The sequence below is a fragment of the Delphinus delphis genome, chromosome 19 (genome assembly GCF_949987515.2).
Source record: "Delphinus delphis chromosome 19, mDelDel1.2, whole genome shotgun sequence".
Taxonomy (NCBI): Eukaryota; Metazoa; Chordata; class Mammalia; order Artiodactyla; family Delphinidae; genus Delphinus; species Delphinus delphis.
Genome location: NC_082701.1, coordinates 42,716,482 through 42,731,478, shown reverse-complemented (window position 1 = coordinate 42,731,478; position 14,997 = coordinate 42,716,482). Strand labels below are relative to the sequence as shown.

Here is a 14,997-nt window from a genome sequence, read left to right as displayed (position 1 = left end):
GTTGCTTTTAAAATATTTTGTCATTTTGTATATTTTATCATTGGTGCAGTTGTGGATTTTTGTAGATATTCAGTGGACAATGTAAAGCCTATGAGTTACTCTATTCTTTTTTTTCTTTCAGGCATCAAGTACATGAAAAAGAAGAGTTCAAAGCTTTGAAAACTTTGAGTATTTTCTACCAAGCTGGGACTTCCAAAGCTGGGAATCCTATATTTTATTATGTTGCACGGAGGTAAGAAACACTATGTTTTATCTTACCAGAGCTTTTAAAATGATATCAAATGTAGAGAGACAGGAAGTTTGGTTTTTCCCGTTTGATTTTACTAGAATTGGAGACAAGTTTTTCTGGGAGAATGTAGCTGGGTAAACAGCCATCTTGTCCCTAAATGATGCTCAGTACATTAGAAATTGCTTTTCAGACTACCTGTTTCGTATTGGCTTCTCTTTGTTACATCAATTTTTTTATACCACGTTACAATGAATTAATTACCAAGAGTAAAAAAAATCACAACTTTTTATTTTCTGGTGTATTCTGATTAAATACTATCCATCACATGATACTCAGAAAGTTTTTTTTAAACGGAAAGAGTCCTAGTGAGAACTTTTAGTAATATGCTGTGTAAGACAACATCAGGGTGATTTAACAAACAATTCAGAGACACTATGGGAAATTTCTATAAAGATATGGCACAGGTGACAGCCTGAAAAATTGATTGTATTTGTTCATGCTGCCTTTCAGTCCAGGCTAGTTCCTAGAAAACCTTTCTGGCAGTGCTCCTCCTTCACAATAGGTATAATGCTTGCATTGCTTTCCCTGCCATTGTCTTTTCTTTCTTGCCTCATTCTGCCTTCCTTTTGAGAACTTGTCTGTGACGTTAGTCAGTTTTACTTCTTCTCATTTAGTGTGACATAAACTCATGGTAATTGAACCTTAGGGACAGTGTGATATAATAGAGAGACCACTGGCTTTGGAATCTCAAGGACTATGTTTACTCTTGTTCTGCTGTTCCACTAGGCTCTGGGAATTAATCTTTCTGAATTACCTCAATTTAACATAAATTGAGGAATTATGTCGGTAGACTTAATGGTCATGAATGGCAAAAAATTGGCAGTGTATAGGAAATAAATGGAGGTTGAGAAGTAGTGGCAGAGGAGTGAAAAAAGGAAGGTGGGAGGTGGGAAACTCAGTTAATTGGATAATTCAGATAGCGTTAACACCAAGAAGTCCTAAGAACTGGGGTGTTAGGGAATCAAGAGGGCATAGAAACTTGCATTTATCCTTAGCCCTTCTCTTTAACAACTCTGAGTAACATCTCTTCACCTTCCCATGAAAGTCTTCTACCTTTTATCTCAGATGCTGTTTCTAAATTGCCTAAGATGATTTTAATTTTCTTTTGCATTTGAGATGAACCCTATTTGTATTCCATCCCCAATCTTTAACACCACCAGTGTTGTTTTTTTTTTTTTTTTTTTTTTTTTTCCGGTACGCGGGCCTCTCACTGTTGCGGCCTCTCCCGTTGCGGAGCACAGGCTCCGGACGCGCAGGCTCAGCGGCCATGGCTCACGGGCCCAGCCACTCCGGGGCATGTGGGATCTTCCCGGACCGGGGCACGAACCCGTGTCCCCTGCATCGGCAGGCGGACTCTCAAACCACTGCGCCACCAGGGAAGCCCCACCAGTGTATTTTGATTTTCCCTATTTTGTCGAAGTAATTAACAGTGAGACATTGGTAAGAGAGGTAGATAGACATATGTCTCTCCCCTGCCCCTTTAAATTCTTGTTAGTTTACAAGTCAGAAAGGTTTCTGGAAAACCTCAAAGCTGAGTTTTTTCTTCAGGATCAGAGTGTAAGATTGTGTTCGTTCTCTGCAGTGGTCTGTACTATACAGGCCAAAAGGAAAGTAGCATGGGCCTGATGCAGACACCCTCTGTGGTATTGAATCAGTGGGATTTCCAAGAAACGTGTTTAATATGGTGACTTGAGAGTACTAAGGATTCCCGGCTCTGCTGCTTCTTAGATAAGTTAATTTTTACGAATCTGTTTCTTCATATGTTAAAGAGGGGGAGATGCTTATAAAAACTATCCTGCCTACATCTCCCATAATGTATTTTGTGGCCTATAAAGTTCTGTACAGAGTATATTTGAGGTTTTCTTTTTTGGTTGTTTTTGTTTTGGGATATGACTTTACTAATTTCAGACTTTCAGATGTTTCAGTTTCTTACTTAGACCTACGAGAGTGCCTCCTGGCCTTCATTGTCACCTGGTGTGAAGCTTCCGGTCCAGGACAGATGAGCACGTAATAGCTCAGAGTAGAGAGAGGCCCAGTTCCTCCACTGTATACAAAAGCAGGGGAAGGTAGTAACTCAGCCAACTTTGTCAGAGAACACTTAGGTTTGACTTTTTGATGTTCCTTTGTTTTGGTGGCTTAGACTACCACGTATTAGTTTATGTCTTTTGAGCTGTGGATTCCAGTCTCCTTACAGATACTCCACAGACATTTCGCACTTGAAATGTCCAAAATTTAATTCAGTGTATATTCAAATCAACTTCTTCTTCACGCCATATTCTCTTTCTCAGTAGCATCACCATCCCTTCTCACTCTAGAAACCTTAATCATTTAAAATTCTTCCCTCTTTTCTTTTATCCTCCTCATTATCAATCACCATGTCTGATTTTAGTTGTGTGATCTAGGCTCATCAGTTAGGCTGTTTTAGTCAGGGCCCTGTTACTACAAAGAAGGCATTCTTACTTTCTCAAGAAGATAGGCCTCAGGAAAAACATGAATTAGAGCAGGGCCTGCCCGGATGTAGACAGAACTTAGATGTCTGTCAGTCCTGGAACCAGCTTGCGCTAATTCTCTCTTGGCTTCACGTTCAAGTCTACCTCATAATTTTTCTCTTTCTGTATTTCTTCAGTTTTAGCCCCAGCTAGTCAGTCCTTCATTACCTCAACACTGCACACTTCAAATTCCAGAAGGAGAACATGTTCAGCTAAAAATACCTGTTTGGCAAAGCCCTTAATGCTATATGCTGGCCAGCCAGTAGATTTCTGGCTGCCCCTAAGTCAAGTACTTGTTCCTAGCCTAGCAGTCATGTGATTCAGAATAACCTCCTAGTGCTATTCCTTTATCAGGGGCTGTCCTGTGTTTTAATTTTTTTGAATTGAGTCTTAATGGTTTAATATCACTTTTCGGTACTTTGGAAATGTCTTTTGAATTCATTTCCCTCCCACTGCCATTAGTGAGACTCTCTTATTAGCTTTAACCTGTACTAATGCAGCATTATTCTCCTACTCCCTAAACCCCACATAACTACTTCCAGGTCATCTTTTTATTTATTTATTTATTCATTCATTCATTCATTCATGGTTGCATTGGGTCTTTGTTGCTGCGCACAGGCTTTCTCTAGTTGCAGCGAGCAGGGGCTACTCTTCATTGCGGTGCGCAGGCTTCTCACTGCAGTGGCTTCTCGTTGCAGAGCACGGGCTCTAGGCGCACAGGCTTCAGTAGTTGTGGCACGCGGGCTTCGGTAGTTGTGGCTCGCGGGCTCTAGAGCCCAGGCTCAGTAGTTGTGGTACACGGGCTTAGTTGCTCCGTGGCATGTGGGATCTTCCTGGGCCAGGACTCGAACCCGTGTCCCCTGCATTGACAGGCTACTTCCAGGTCATCTGAACGTTGCTTCTGGAGGCAGTTTCCAGTTCAGATCTAATCTTGTCTCTCTCCATTTGTTAAATAGAGTTCCCATATAAAGTCCAGGTTCATATAAAGTCAGGCATGCTGGGTGTTCCATAATTTTGACCTAATTTAGTTTCTAATCTTTTCCTGCTATTGCCTCCTATACACTTTTGCTCCTAGCCTTTAATAGTTAAAGTACCATAAATATAAGGACAGTTGTTGCAGCATTGTTTATAGTGGCAAAAAACTGAAAATAATATAACTGTATCAAAAGGAAATTGTTGAATAAATAATGATACATCTCTATTATGGAATAATATGCAATGTGTTAAGTCTAGTTTGCTTGTTACAAGTGATAGAAATGAAATTTAAACTTGTGTGAACCAGGAAAGATATCAATTGCCACATGTACCCAAGAAGATCAAGAGACGGACTGGCTTCTTGCATGACGACGTGCAGAGCTTTGAACAGTATCATCTGGAGAACATCTGTCTTCTCTGTGTCTTGACTCTACTTTCTTTGTGTTGATTTTATTCCCAGGCAGCTCTTCCTAAGCTACAGCCAGTGATGGTTTGTGTTCTCCCAGCTTAACAACCCAGTGGAAAAACACTTCTTTCCCAGTAGTAACAGCAAAAGTGCTGATCTCATTGGCCTGAGTCACCTGCCAATTTCTGAGGCCTTCGCTATGGCAAGGGGAATGGAATTTCTTGGTTGTCTGTGCCCGAATTATGTGCCCATCCCTGGAGCTCAGTGGTGAAGCCAGCTTGAACTGCATGAACTAAAAGGGGTGGGGGGATGGGAGCAGGGTTTCCCAAAGGGAAATTGGACTGCCGATATCAGAATGAGGAAAAATGGATTCTGAGCAGGAGAAAGTAACAGAAGTCCTCTAATGCACCTTTAAAAAGATCCAGAAGGCTGGCTCTGACATTTATCATGCAAGGTGCAGAGGAATGTGGGTGTGTATGTGCACAGGCATATGATATGTATAGACTGTGAAGTGTGTGAAAGTATACACATTAAACTGTTCACATTGCTTATCTCAGGGGAGTATGATTGGAGCAGGTAGAGGATCAATTATAGTATTTCTATTATATATCTCTGTTGTTTGACTCGTTGCCAGGGGCACATATTATTTTTGTCAGAGTAATTAAAAATATAAAACCTGAAAGTACAATGAAGAGTCTTCCTCTTAGGAATATTGTGATACCTGGCAGTTGCCTTTTGGGTGTCAGTAGTAGCTAAAACTTACTGAGTGCTTCCTCTGCATCAGGCAAACTGTGCATATTATATACTTTTTCATTTAACCCTTAAAGTAACCTGCTGAGCTATTATTATTACCAGTGATTGACTTGTGTGTAAACTGAAATTTAGAGAAATTGTTAGTCATTCACAAATGTAGGTATCAATCAGAATGACCTGGGAAATTAAAGCAAGCAAATGTATATATCCCAAGGCCCTACCTGGGCTGCCAAATCAAAATTTCAGGGTAGAGCCTAATCTGTATATCTAACAGACACCCCAAGTGATTCATTCATAGTCAGTTTATTACTGGTTTGTTTGGGAGTCTCACTGGTCAGGTATTTAATTCATGGTGGTACAACTAGTAAGAATCAGAGTTGGGTTTCAAACCTTAACAACTGCACTATTAATAACATGATTATTAAAAAGATAACATGTTTATTATCACTGTTAAAATTACACACTAGGTTTTTAGGTTAAATCAGTCTTTGTAGACCAGCATGAAAATCTTACCAGTAGTTATGGGACATATTTCTGTAGGGAAGAATTCTGAATTCTAGGCGTCAGATTTACAAATGACCTTTTGCAATAAAGGACAAAAGTTTACTCTAAAATAATTTTGTCCTTGGAGCAGCTGTAGTCTGCATTCCAAAGGTTAGCCGAATTGGAACCTTTTTTACTGTAACAACGTATTACTATCACACATTCATGGAATATGGTGACACAGATAGATGTATTGTTTTGTACAGCAGCGGGCACCAGGGACCGGTTTTGTGGAAGAACAATTTTTCCACAGACCCGGCGGGGGTGGGGAGGAGGAATGGTTCAGGTGGTAATGTGAGTGATGGTTCAGGCAGTAATGCGGGTGATGGGGAGTGGCAGATGAAGCTTCCCTCGCTTGCCTACCACTCACCTCCTGCTGTGCGGCCCGGTTCCTAACAGGCCTAGGGGTTGGGGACCCCTGTTGTAGAGCACTGTAGTTTATCCTTTTGTCTATTTAATAAAAAATAAAATAAATACAAAAACAACACACGCCACTCCTCAGTCCCCATCCCCAACCCCCTATCCGTTACACACACACACACACACACACACACACAGAAGCATACTTTGGTTAAACATTGCCAACATAATTTCTTCTGTTACACCTTTAATGTAAAAACCTGAGTTTCAACTCAGTTTTGCAAACATTTAAAAGGCAAACATGTGGTATTTTGCCTTTTTTAGCATTTATAAGGAAGGAAACCGTCATATTAAGGTAATAATTAAGCTTACACAATTAAAATTTGCAAACAACCAGATTGAACTAGGATATGATAATTAACTCAGAAGTAAGTTGAAATAAATTTAATTTTCCTAGTGTGCTTGTCATTCAGCAGATATAGTGAACTGAGATAGCAATGCAAACAGTCCAAGTCCGCTTCAGCCTGAGTGTACACAAAACATCAAAAATATTACATAGAAAAGAAAGTGAGTGCTGTCCACTGCATTCATTGTGGTGCCGCCGCTTTCCGTGTTCGTGGTTGTGGCTGTCTTTGGGGCCACTTCTGTACACTTAATTGTCTTGAGATTTGAAGTTGTCTTGGGATTTGAAGTTGTCTTGGGATTTGAAGTTGTCTTGGGATCCAGAGATGCTTGGAGGTCTGGAGTTGTCTTGGGATTTGAAGTTGTCTTGGGATCCAGAGATGCTTGGAGGTCTGGAGTTGTCTTGGGATTTGAAGTTGTCTTGGGATCCAGAGATGCTTGGAGGTCTGGAGTTGTCTTGGGATTTGAAGTTGTCTTGGGATCCAGAGATGCTTGGAGGTCTGGAGTTGTCCTGGGATTTGAAGTTGTCTTGGGATTTGAAGTTGTCTTGGGATTTGAAGTTGTCTTGAGATCCAGAGATGCTTGGAGGTCTGGAGTTGTCTTGGGATTTGAAGTTGTCTTGGGATCCAGAGATGTTTGGAGCTCTGGAGTTGTCTTGGGATTTGAAGTTGTCTTGGGATCCAGAGATGTTCGGAGCTCTGGAGTTGTCCTGGGATTTGAAGTTGTCTTGGGATCCAGAGATGTTCGGAGCTCTGGAGTTGTCCTGGGATTTGAAGTTGTCTTGGGATCCAGAGATGTTCGGAGCTCTGGAGTTGTCCTGGGATTTGAAGTTGTCTTGGGATCCAGAGATGCTTGGAGGTCTGGAGTTGTCTTGGGATTTGAAGTTGTCTTGGGATCCAGAGATGCTTGGAGGTCTGGAGTTGTCCTGGGATTTGAAGTTGTCTTGGGATTTGAAGTTGTCTTGGGATTTGAAGTTGTCTTGAGATCCAGAGATGCTTGGAGGTCTGGAGTTGTCTTGGGATTTGAAGTTGTCTTGGGATCCAGAGATGTTTGGAGCTCTGGAGTTGTCTTGGGATTTGAAGTTGTCTTGGGATCCAGAGATGTTCGGAGCTCTGGAGTTGTCCTGGGATTTGAAGTTGTCTTGGGATCCAGAGATGTTCGGAGCTCTGGAGTTGTCCTGGGATTTGAAGTTGTCTTGGGATCCAGAGATGTTCGGAGCTCTGGAGTTGTCCTGGGATTTGAAGTTGTCTTGGGATCCAGAGATGTTCGGAGCTCTGGAGTTGTCCTGGGATTTGAAGTTGTCTTGGGATCCAGAGATGTTCGGAGCTCTGGAGTTGTCCTGGGATTTGAAGTTGTCTTGGGATCCAGAGATGTTTGGAGCTCTGGAGTTGTCCTGGGATTTGAAGTTGTCTTGGGATCCAGAGATGTTTGGAGCTCTGGAGTTGTCCTGGGATTTAAAGTTGTCTTGGGATCCAGAGATGTTTGGAGCTCTGGAGTTGTCTTGGAATTTGGGGTTGTCTCAGAATTTGTGCTGATCTGCTTAGAAGCTGTCATAGAATTTGAGGTCGTCAGTGTTGGAGCTGACTGCAAAGTGTCACCAACCAACAGGAGGAGCAGACTGAGTAATAGCTTGAACATCATTTTCCTGTTTCAAAATAATTATGGAAAATTAATATAACACTTGGATCACAAGCAAATCTAAGAACTTGCTTTTTTAAAAGTGGTGGTGAGGGGGCAGGAGGAATGAAGGAAACCTTATCTCAGCACTGAGGAAATGCCAACCTTGGTTTAACAAATTTCATAGTTTTTAAGATAAAAGGAAATTCAGAAGAGATCGATATCAACTCCTCCATTTTACAGATGGGCTCAGACAAAGGCAAAAGGATGCATATCTAAAAATGACCAGAACTAGAACTTGAATCTGAGCCTTAGTCTAGTGTTCTTTAGTAGATGGGGACTATGACATAGGCATAGTATAGACATATCCCAAATGTTTACTAGTAAACCATTTTTAAAGTAAGGCTAATTTTTTTTAATAATATATTCAAATCTAGTGGTTTGCCACATTTGAGATAAAGCAGCTAGCCCATGTTGAACACGGATAACTATTCTTTTTTTTAACTTAAATCTCAAACTTTAATTTTAGAAATCTAATATATGCTAAAATTTACTTTTGGTTCTAATGTATAATTGAGAAAATTTCAAATTAATATTACCTTTTGATGTTTTTTCTTTGAAGATGAAAACTTCAGGCTTTCTCCAGTGTCCCGTGGGGGATCTAATTTCTCACTCACTGTGTGCTGTTTAAATAAAATTAGTAAGTCACATGTTATAAACTTGACCTGCTATTTGCTCTTTGGAAATAACCTATTGAGTGCTTTCCAAACTGGTGCAAACAGATGGACTGTGGCAGAAATCAAGGAATTCAAATAAAGTTCCTCTAAAATCTAGTGTCTTATTTAAAGAACCCTGTGAATACCACTTTGTTATTTCTCTTATCCATGTGTATATTAGTGAATGTCTTCATTGGATTAGCACTAACTGGAGGAATATACTCTTTGCCTGCTGTGATTATCATGACTTAAAATCAAGTAAGTATATTAGAGAGAGATTTTTTTTTTCTTAAAGCATCTTGTATATATGTTTAGAGGGTAGGTAGTTTTTGGCTAGGATTATTTTGAAGTTTTAAAAATAATTCAAGAATATAGCATTCTAGGAGTTTAATTTCTAGTAAATAATTATTCTATTAGAAAAGAAGTTAAACTTTATTAACATAAAGCTAAATAAGAAAAGAATTGCATATGAAAGTGATACTTTTCACATTGAGTTTGCAAAGTTTTTTTTAGTACATGAAATCACCCACATTGAAGCACATTAAGTGAATTCTTTAAAGGAATTTCATCTTTCGGTCACTCCTTTTCTTTGATAAGTGGTATACAGGGAAGTTGGGTTGCATTGTGCTAATGTTTTCATCACATTAGCCGGCTCTTTTAAGAAATTGCAGGGCTGTGAACAATGGTGTTGACATACAAGGAAATGGCTACCTAAGTGGCAGAAGCACAAGTCAGTACATGTTCCTGACTTGTTTTACTTTGCTATGTAGGTTTCTTTTTCCTCCTGAGTGAAGAGAACCAGTGCTTGCTAAATCTTATTTATATTAGGTACATATTGTGTAGAACCTAACTTAACTGGAGATTTGTGTGATCAGACCTAAGAAGTAAATATAAAAAGCCTCAGAGTAGATATTATAAGTCAGAGTACTAAGATAATGCACAGATAACTTTTTATTGATGCTTCAAACACCTCAATCTCAACTTATTTAAAATTTTAAATTCAACATTTTCCCCTTCCTATGTTGGGTTGGCTAAAATGTTCGTTTGGGTTTTTTGGTAAGATTTTATGGAAAAAGTCGAAAGAGCTTTTTGGACAATACATATTTTTCTCATAATCTCTTTCTCGATTAACTGCGTCATTACCCAGCCAAATGGCTCTCCAACCTTGAATTTCTTATTGTCTTCTTATTGATCTTAAGCTGCCCAAGCCTCTCGGTGATAATTAAGTAAAATTAAAAATTCTGAACACTCCCCACTTAAATGTTCCCCCGCCCCCCAAAAAATCATTTTCAATTATTTAGGTCTTTAAATACCTCCCACTTCTTTATCTTTGTGCAGCTTTCCCCATCTGCCCAAAGTATTTCTTCCTCATTCAACATTGCATTCTTCCTTCAAGGTCTAACTCTGATGGCAGCACCTTTTATGAGAGCCTTCCTTAGTTCTATACTTCAGAATCAGACATTTTAGGACTTCGTACTTCTAGAGCACTTATCAGAGTCTGTTTTTTTACTATAGATGTATCCTCAGTCTTTCTTCAACCAAATTCTGGCTTCCTTGTGATCAGGTACTACTACTTTTTTTTTTTTTTTAACATCTTTATTGGGGTATAATTGCTTTACAATGGTGTGTTAGTTTCTGCTTTATAACAGAGTGAATCAGGTATACATATACATATGTTCCCATATCTCTTCCCTCTTGTGTCTCCCTCCCTCCTACCCTCCCTATCCCACCCCTCTAGGTGGTCAGGTACTACTTCTTATTCTTTGTACCTGCTAGCACAGTGAGTACTTGTACATAATAGGGTACAACAAACACTGGAATTTGCTGAAACACCTCTTTGTTTCTTCATGTCTGAGGGCTGATATCATTAGTGATGTCTAAAATAATAGACATTTGGTCATTTGCAGTTTTCCCTGCATTATAAAGTCCTATTTCTACTTTCTGGCAGCTGTTTCGAGAGGATTTCTTTATTTGTATGATGTGGATCATAATGTACATTCATATCCTTTACCTGTGTTATATAACAAAAATTCAACCGAGTAAATTGTAAAGATCTAATTGGCTTTATTTGAACAATTCATGAATCGGACAGCATCCCGTCTAACAAGTAGAGAGGAGCTCCAAAGGATTATGGAAAGGGAAAGTTTTTGTTTTTGTTTTCCACATCTTTTTTGGAGTATAATTGCTTTACAATGTTGTGTTAGTTTCTGCTGTACAGCAAAGTGAATCAGCTATATGTGTAAGGTCGGATCTTAACAAACGGCACCATGAAACAGAGGAAAGCTTCAAGTGAGCTTTATTAGGGAGCGCTCCCGGGCGAGGTTCACTGGTCCGAGAGAAAGGGGACCAGAGAAGTCGCACCCGGGCGAGGGTTGGGCAAGATTTTATAGGGGAAGAAGGGAAAGGGCTGTGGTGAATCTGGGAGGGCGCAGGGTATTCCTTATTTGGTGGTCTTTTCGGGTATCCTGGGGGACCGTTAGTCCCGCCCCTCGAAAGGCGGGAAGGCTGGGCTGGGTTCAAAGTCCCCAGGTCAGTTTCTGGAACTGGGTGGTCCGGAGAATTTCAGTCTGATGCAAACTGTGAATCTGATTGTGTTCCCCTGCCTCGGGCCAGTTGGCCTTACAATATGTATACATATATCCCCATATCCCCTCCCTCTTGCGTCTCCCTCCCACCCTCCCTGTCCCACCCCTCTAGGTTGTCACAAAGCATCGAGCTGATCTCCCTGTGCTATTCAGCAGCTTCCCACTAGCCATCCATTTTACATTTGGTAGTGTATATATGTCAATGCTACTCTCTCACTTCGTCCCAGCTTCCCCTTCCCCCGCTGTGTCTGTCTGTGTCTTTACTCCTGCCCTGCCACTAGGTTCATCAGTACCGTTTTTTTTAGATTTATGGAAAGTTTTTAAAGGCAATACAAGGAAGTCATAAACAGAAGTTATTTCAGGCTTAAGTAACCTACCATGGGGGATGGACAGGGTCTGTCTATGTGGCAGATTATCTCGTCTTCCTTTTGGTGCTGACCAGAAAATTTCACTCTGACTGGTTAGGATTACATTCCTGGAGAAGGCTGTAACTGCAGTTAGTTTAGGTATTAAGTCTCCGTTTTAGCAGAAGTGACTCCATTTGGTGCTTGTTGTTTCTTTCTTTTTTTTTTTTCAATAGTATGTAGTAGCAAGTGGCTTTTCAGTGTGGACAGTTAGGTTTCAAAAATCTTTTTGGAAACTTCCTGAGAAAGTGGATTTGCAGATGTGCAAAAACAGGCTATTGTTATGTTAGACTTAAATGTGAGTACCTTTTAGAATTGTACATAAGCAGTTTTACAGTAAAATTTCAGCCTCTTCATTGTAGGAATCTAATACAGGAAAAAGAACACATTTCTCCTTAGTGGCAAAATACATGTTCTGAGGGGAAATGTCTGTCTTTGAACAAGTTTGTCTTCCAGTATTATTACAGTATAATACCGTAAGCCTGTTATCTAATCTTGGCTTGTTATTTATTCTTGTTTTTCATTATAAATGAAGAAAAGTGATTTAATTTTAAAAAGAGGCTTTTCTGTTTCCTTCTCTTGGATAATGGTATCTTCATCCACCTTGAGTTTTAAATGGAAGGCTAAAGATCAATCTTCATTTCTCTTAACCACATACATCTGATTAATCACTAAGTCCTGTTGATTCTGCCTCAAAAAATTTTTTGTACTTTATCCTTACATTACAGACTCAGTTTGTAGCTTTATCAGTTGTCTAAGCTGGGGTTAGCAAACTTGTTTTTCAAAGGAGCAGTAGTAAATATTTTAGGCTTTATAAACCACATAAAGTTTTTCTTTTTTTCTTGTTTTGTTTGGCTTTTGGTTTTTATCTGCTCTTTAAAAATATAAGAGCCATTTTTAGCTTGCAGGTCATACAAAAACAGGCCACAAGTAGCATGTGGGCAGGATATCGCCAGTGGACCATAGTTTGCTGCACTCTGTTCTAGGCTGTTGAAATAACTTCCTATTTGGATTCTTTGTCACCGGTATGTTACCCCATCCCCTCCTTCTTCCACATTACTGCCAGAATGATCTCTCTAAAATATGACTGTGTAACTTTTAGATAAAACCTTTTATGTGCTCTATTAACTAAGTTTTTATACTTAAGGCATTCATATACCACCTCTGGGGTTTTTGCGTTTCTTTGTAAGATCTATCCTATTAGTTACTCAATATTTTTTATTGACTTTTTTCTTAAGGGAAATTTTGTATTATACCATAAACAGAAAATCAGTATTGACTGCCATAACTAGAAAACCAGCAAACAAAAGATAACAGTAAAAAAGAAATACGGAATTATTAAATGACTGTTTCATATACCACCCCATCATATAGGTACCACACTTCAAAAAACCACTGACTTAGAAGATAAACCTTTTTTCCTTAGCGTCATACAAGTCTCTTCATAATCTTTTACACTGTTCACAGTAGTTGCAAGATTGCTGAACTAAAGCAGGAGATTGAAAGTCATTTTGGTAAGAGGCTAGAGATGCTGGCCTTATTCTGGAAATCTCATGATGCTGTCGTCATCGATGTGGTTCCAAGTAAGCCTTGTGTGCTTCCTGGGCTGTTCTCAGGAAAGTGTGCTCATGACACATTGCTGAGGGTATCTTTAAGGGCAGTTGTGAAGAAGACTCTAGGAGCTGGCAAAGCCACAAAGTCTGCCCAGAGAGCTCAGAATGCCAAATGAGCATTCTGCACATTACCTCCTATACTGGTTAATAAAGTCTTAAAATAACTTTCTCAATTGGTCATTTAAGTTTAATAATAGAAGACTAGTCATCACAGTGTGTAGTAACAGCTGTAGAAAGATGTCTCGCCTTTGCTTCGGCAACACTGACCATCTCACCATTTTCCTACTCTGGCATGCCTCTGTGATTTTGCATAGGCTTACCATTGGCTTTGGGTGCCGTTAATAGAGGACGAACTCCTACTTTTGATTCAAGACCCATCTCAGTAACCTGACTCTCATTCCTCTAGGCAAGTTAAGAAAAAAAAACAGCTTTACTGAGATATAATTCACATAAAGTTTACCCTTTTAAAAGTGTACAATTTAGTGGTTTTTAGTATATTCACACAGTTGGGCAATAATCACCACTACGTAATTTTAAACATTTCGTCACCGCAAAAAGAAACCCCGTACTCATCAGCAGTCACTCCCCATTCTCCCTCCCCTCAACCCTCTTAGTCCCTGGCAACCATAGTGTGTGTGTGTGTGTGTGTGTGTGTGTGTGTGTACATACATATATACACCACATTTTCTTTTTTTGCTATTAAATATATTTTTTTTTCTTCTATAATAAAGCCTTTTTTTTTTAATAACTTCAAACTTACAGAAAAGTTTCAAATATATAGTACGGAGAGTTCACACATACCCTTCACTCAGATTCCCATAGTGTTTATAATTTTCAAAACCACAGTACAATGATCAAACCAGGAAATTAATATTAGTATACTCCTGTCAGCCGAACTAAAGACTTCTTCAAATTCTAGTTTCCCCCTTATATCCCGTTTCAGTTCCACAATCCAGTTAGGATCCCACATTACATATAGTTGCTGTGTCCTTTGTCTTCTCCAAGCTGTGACAGTTCCTGAGTCTTTCCATATCTTTCGCTACTTGATAATTTTCATACTTGTGGTCTTAAATATATTTTTATATGCACAGATTTTTCAGCATGAAGAGCCTTCTCTGGTGGGTAACCCATCTCTTGAATCACTTTCAGTCATTAAGGAGAAATGACTGTGGCATTGTGACTTGCTGAAGCAGAGCCTCATACAAGTGTTAGGCTGTTCAGAATGCATCACTTTTATTTTTATTTATTTATTTGTCTTAACATTTTTATTGGAGTATAATTGCTTTACAATGGTGTGTTAGTTTCTGCTTTATAACAAAGTGAATCAGTTATACATATATCCCCATATCTCTGCCCTCTTGCATCTCCCTTCCTCCCACCCTCCCTATCCCACCCCTCTAGGTGATCACAAAGCACCGAGCTAATCTCCCTGTGCTGTGCGACTGCTTCCCACTAGCTATCTGTTTTACATTTGGTAGTGTATATATGGCCATATATACACTACCACTCTCTCACTTTGTCCCAGCTTACCCTTCCCCCTCCCCGTGTCCTCAAGTCCATTCTCTAGTAGGTCTGCGTCTTTATTCCCATCTTGCCCCTAGGTTCTTCATGACCATTTCTTTTTAGATTCCATACATATGTGTTAGCATCTGGTATTTGTTTTTCTCCTTCTGACTTAGTTCACTCTGTATGGCAGACTCTAGGCCCATCCACCTCACTACAAATAGCTCAATTTCATTTCTTTTTATGGCTGAGTAATATTCCATTGTATATATGTGCCACATCTTCTTTATCCATTCATCTGTCGATGGACACTTAGGTTGCTTCCGTGTCCTGGCTATTGTA

General features: G+C 39.6%; 1 protein-coding gene across 7 annotated transcripts in view; it reads left to right on the top strand.

Annotated features, from left to right (window-relative positions):
* Positions 1-14,997, top strand: part of NF1 (neurofibromin 1) — a 251,530-nt gene that overhangs the window by 154,938 nt on the left and 81,595 nt on the right. For 6 of the 7 annotated variants that reach the window (XM_059996363.1, XM_059996364.1, XM_059996365.1 and 3 more), the window contains one exon: positions 122-232. In XM_059996363.1, the coding sequence (XP_059852346.1) occupies positions 122-232 (111 nt within the window). Of the gene's footprint in view, positions 1-121; positions 233-4,060; positions 5,901-14,997 lie in introns of those variants that run through there. The other variant, XM_059996368.1, reaches the window with a different exon arrangement.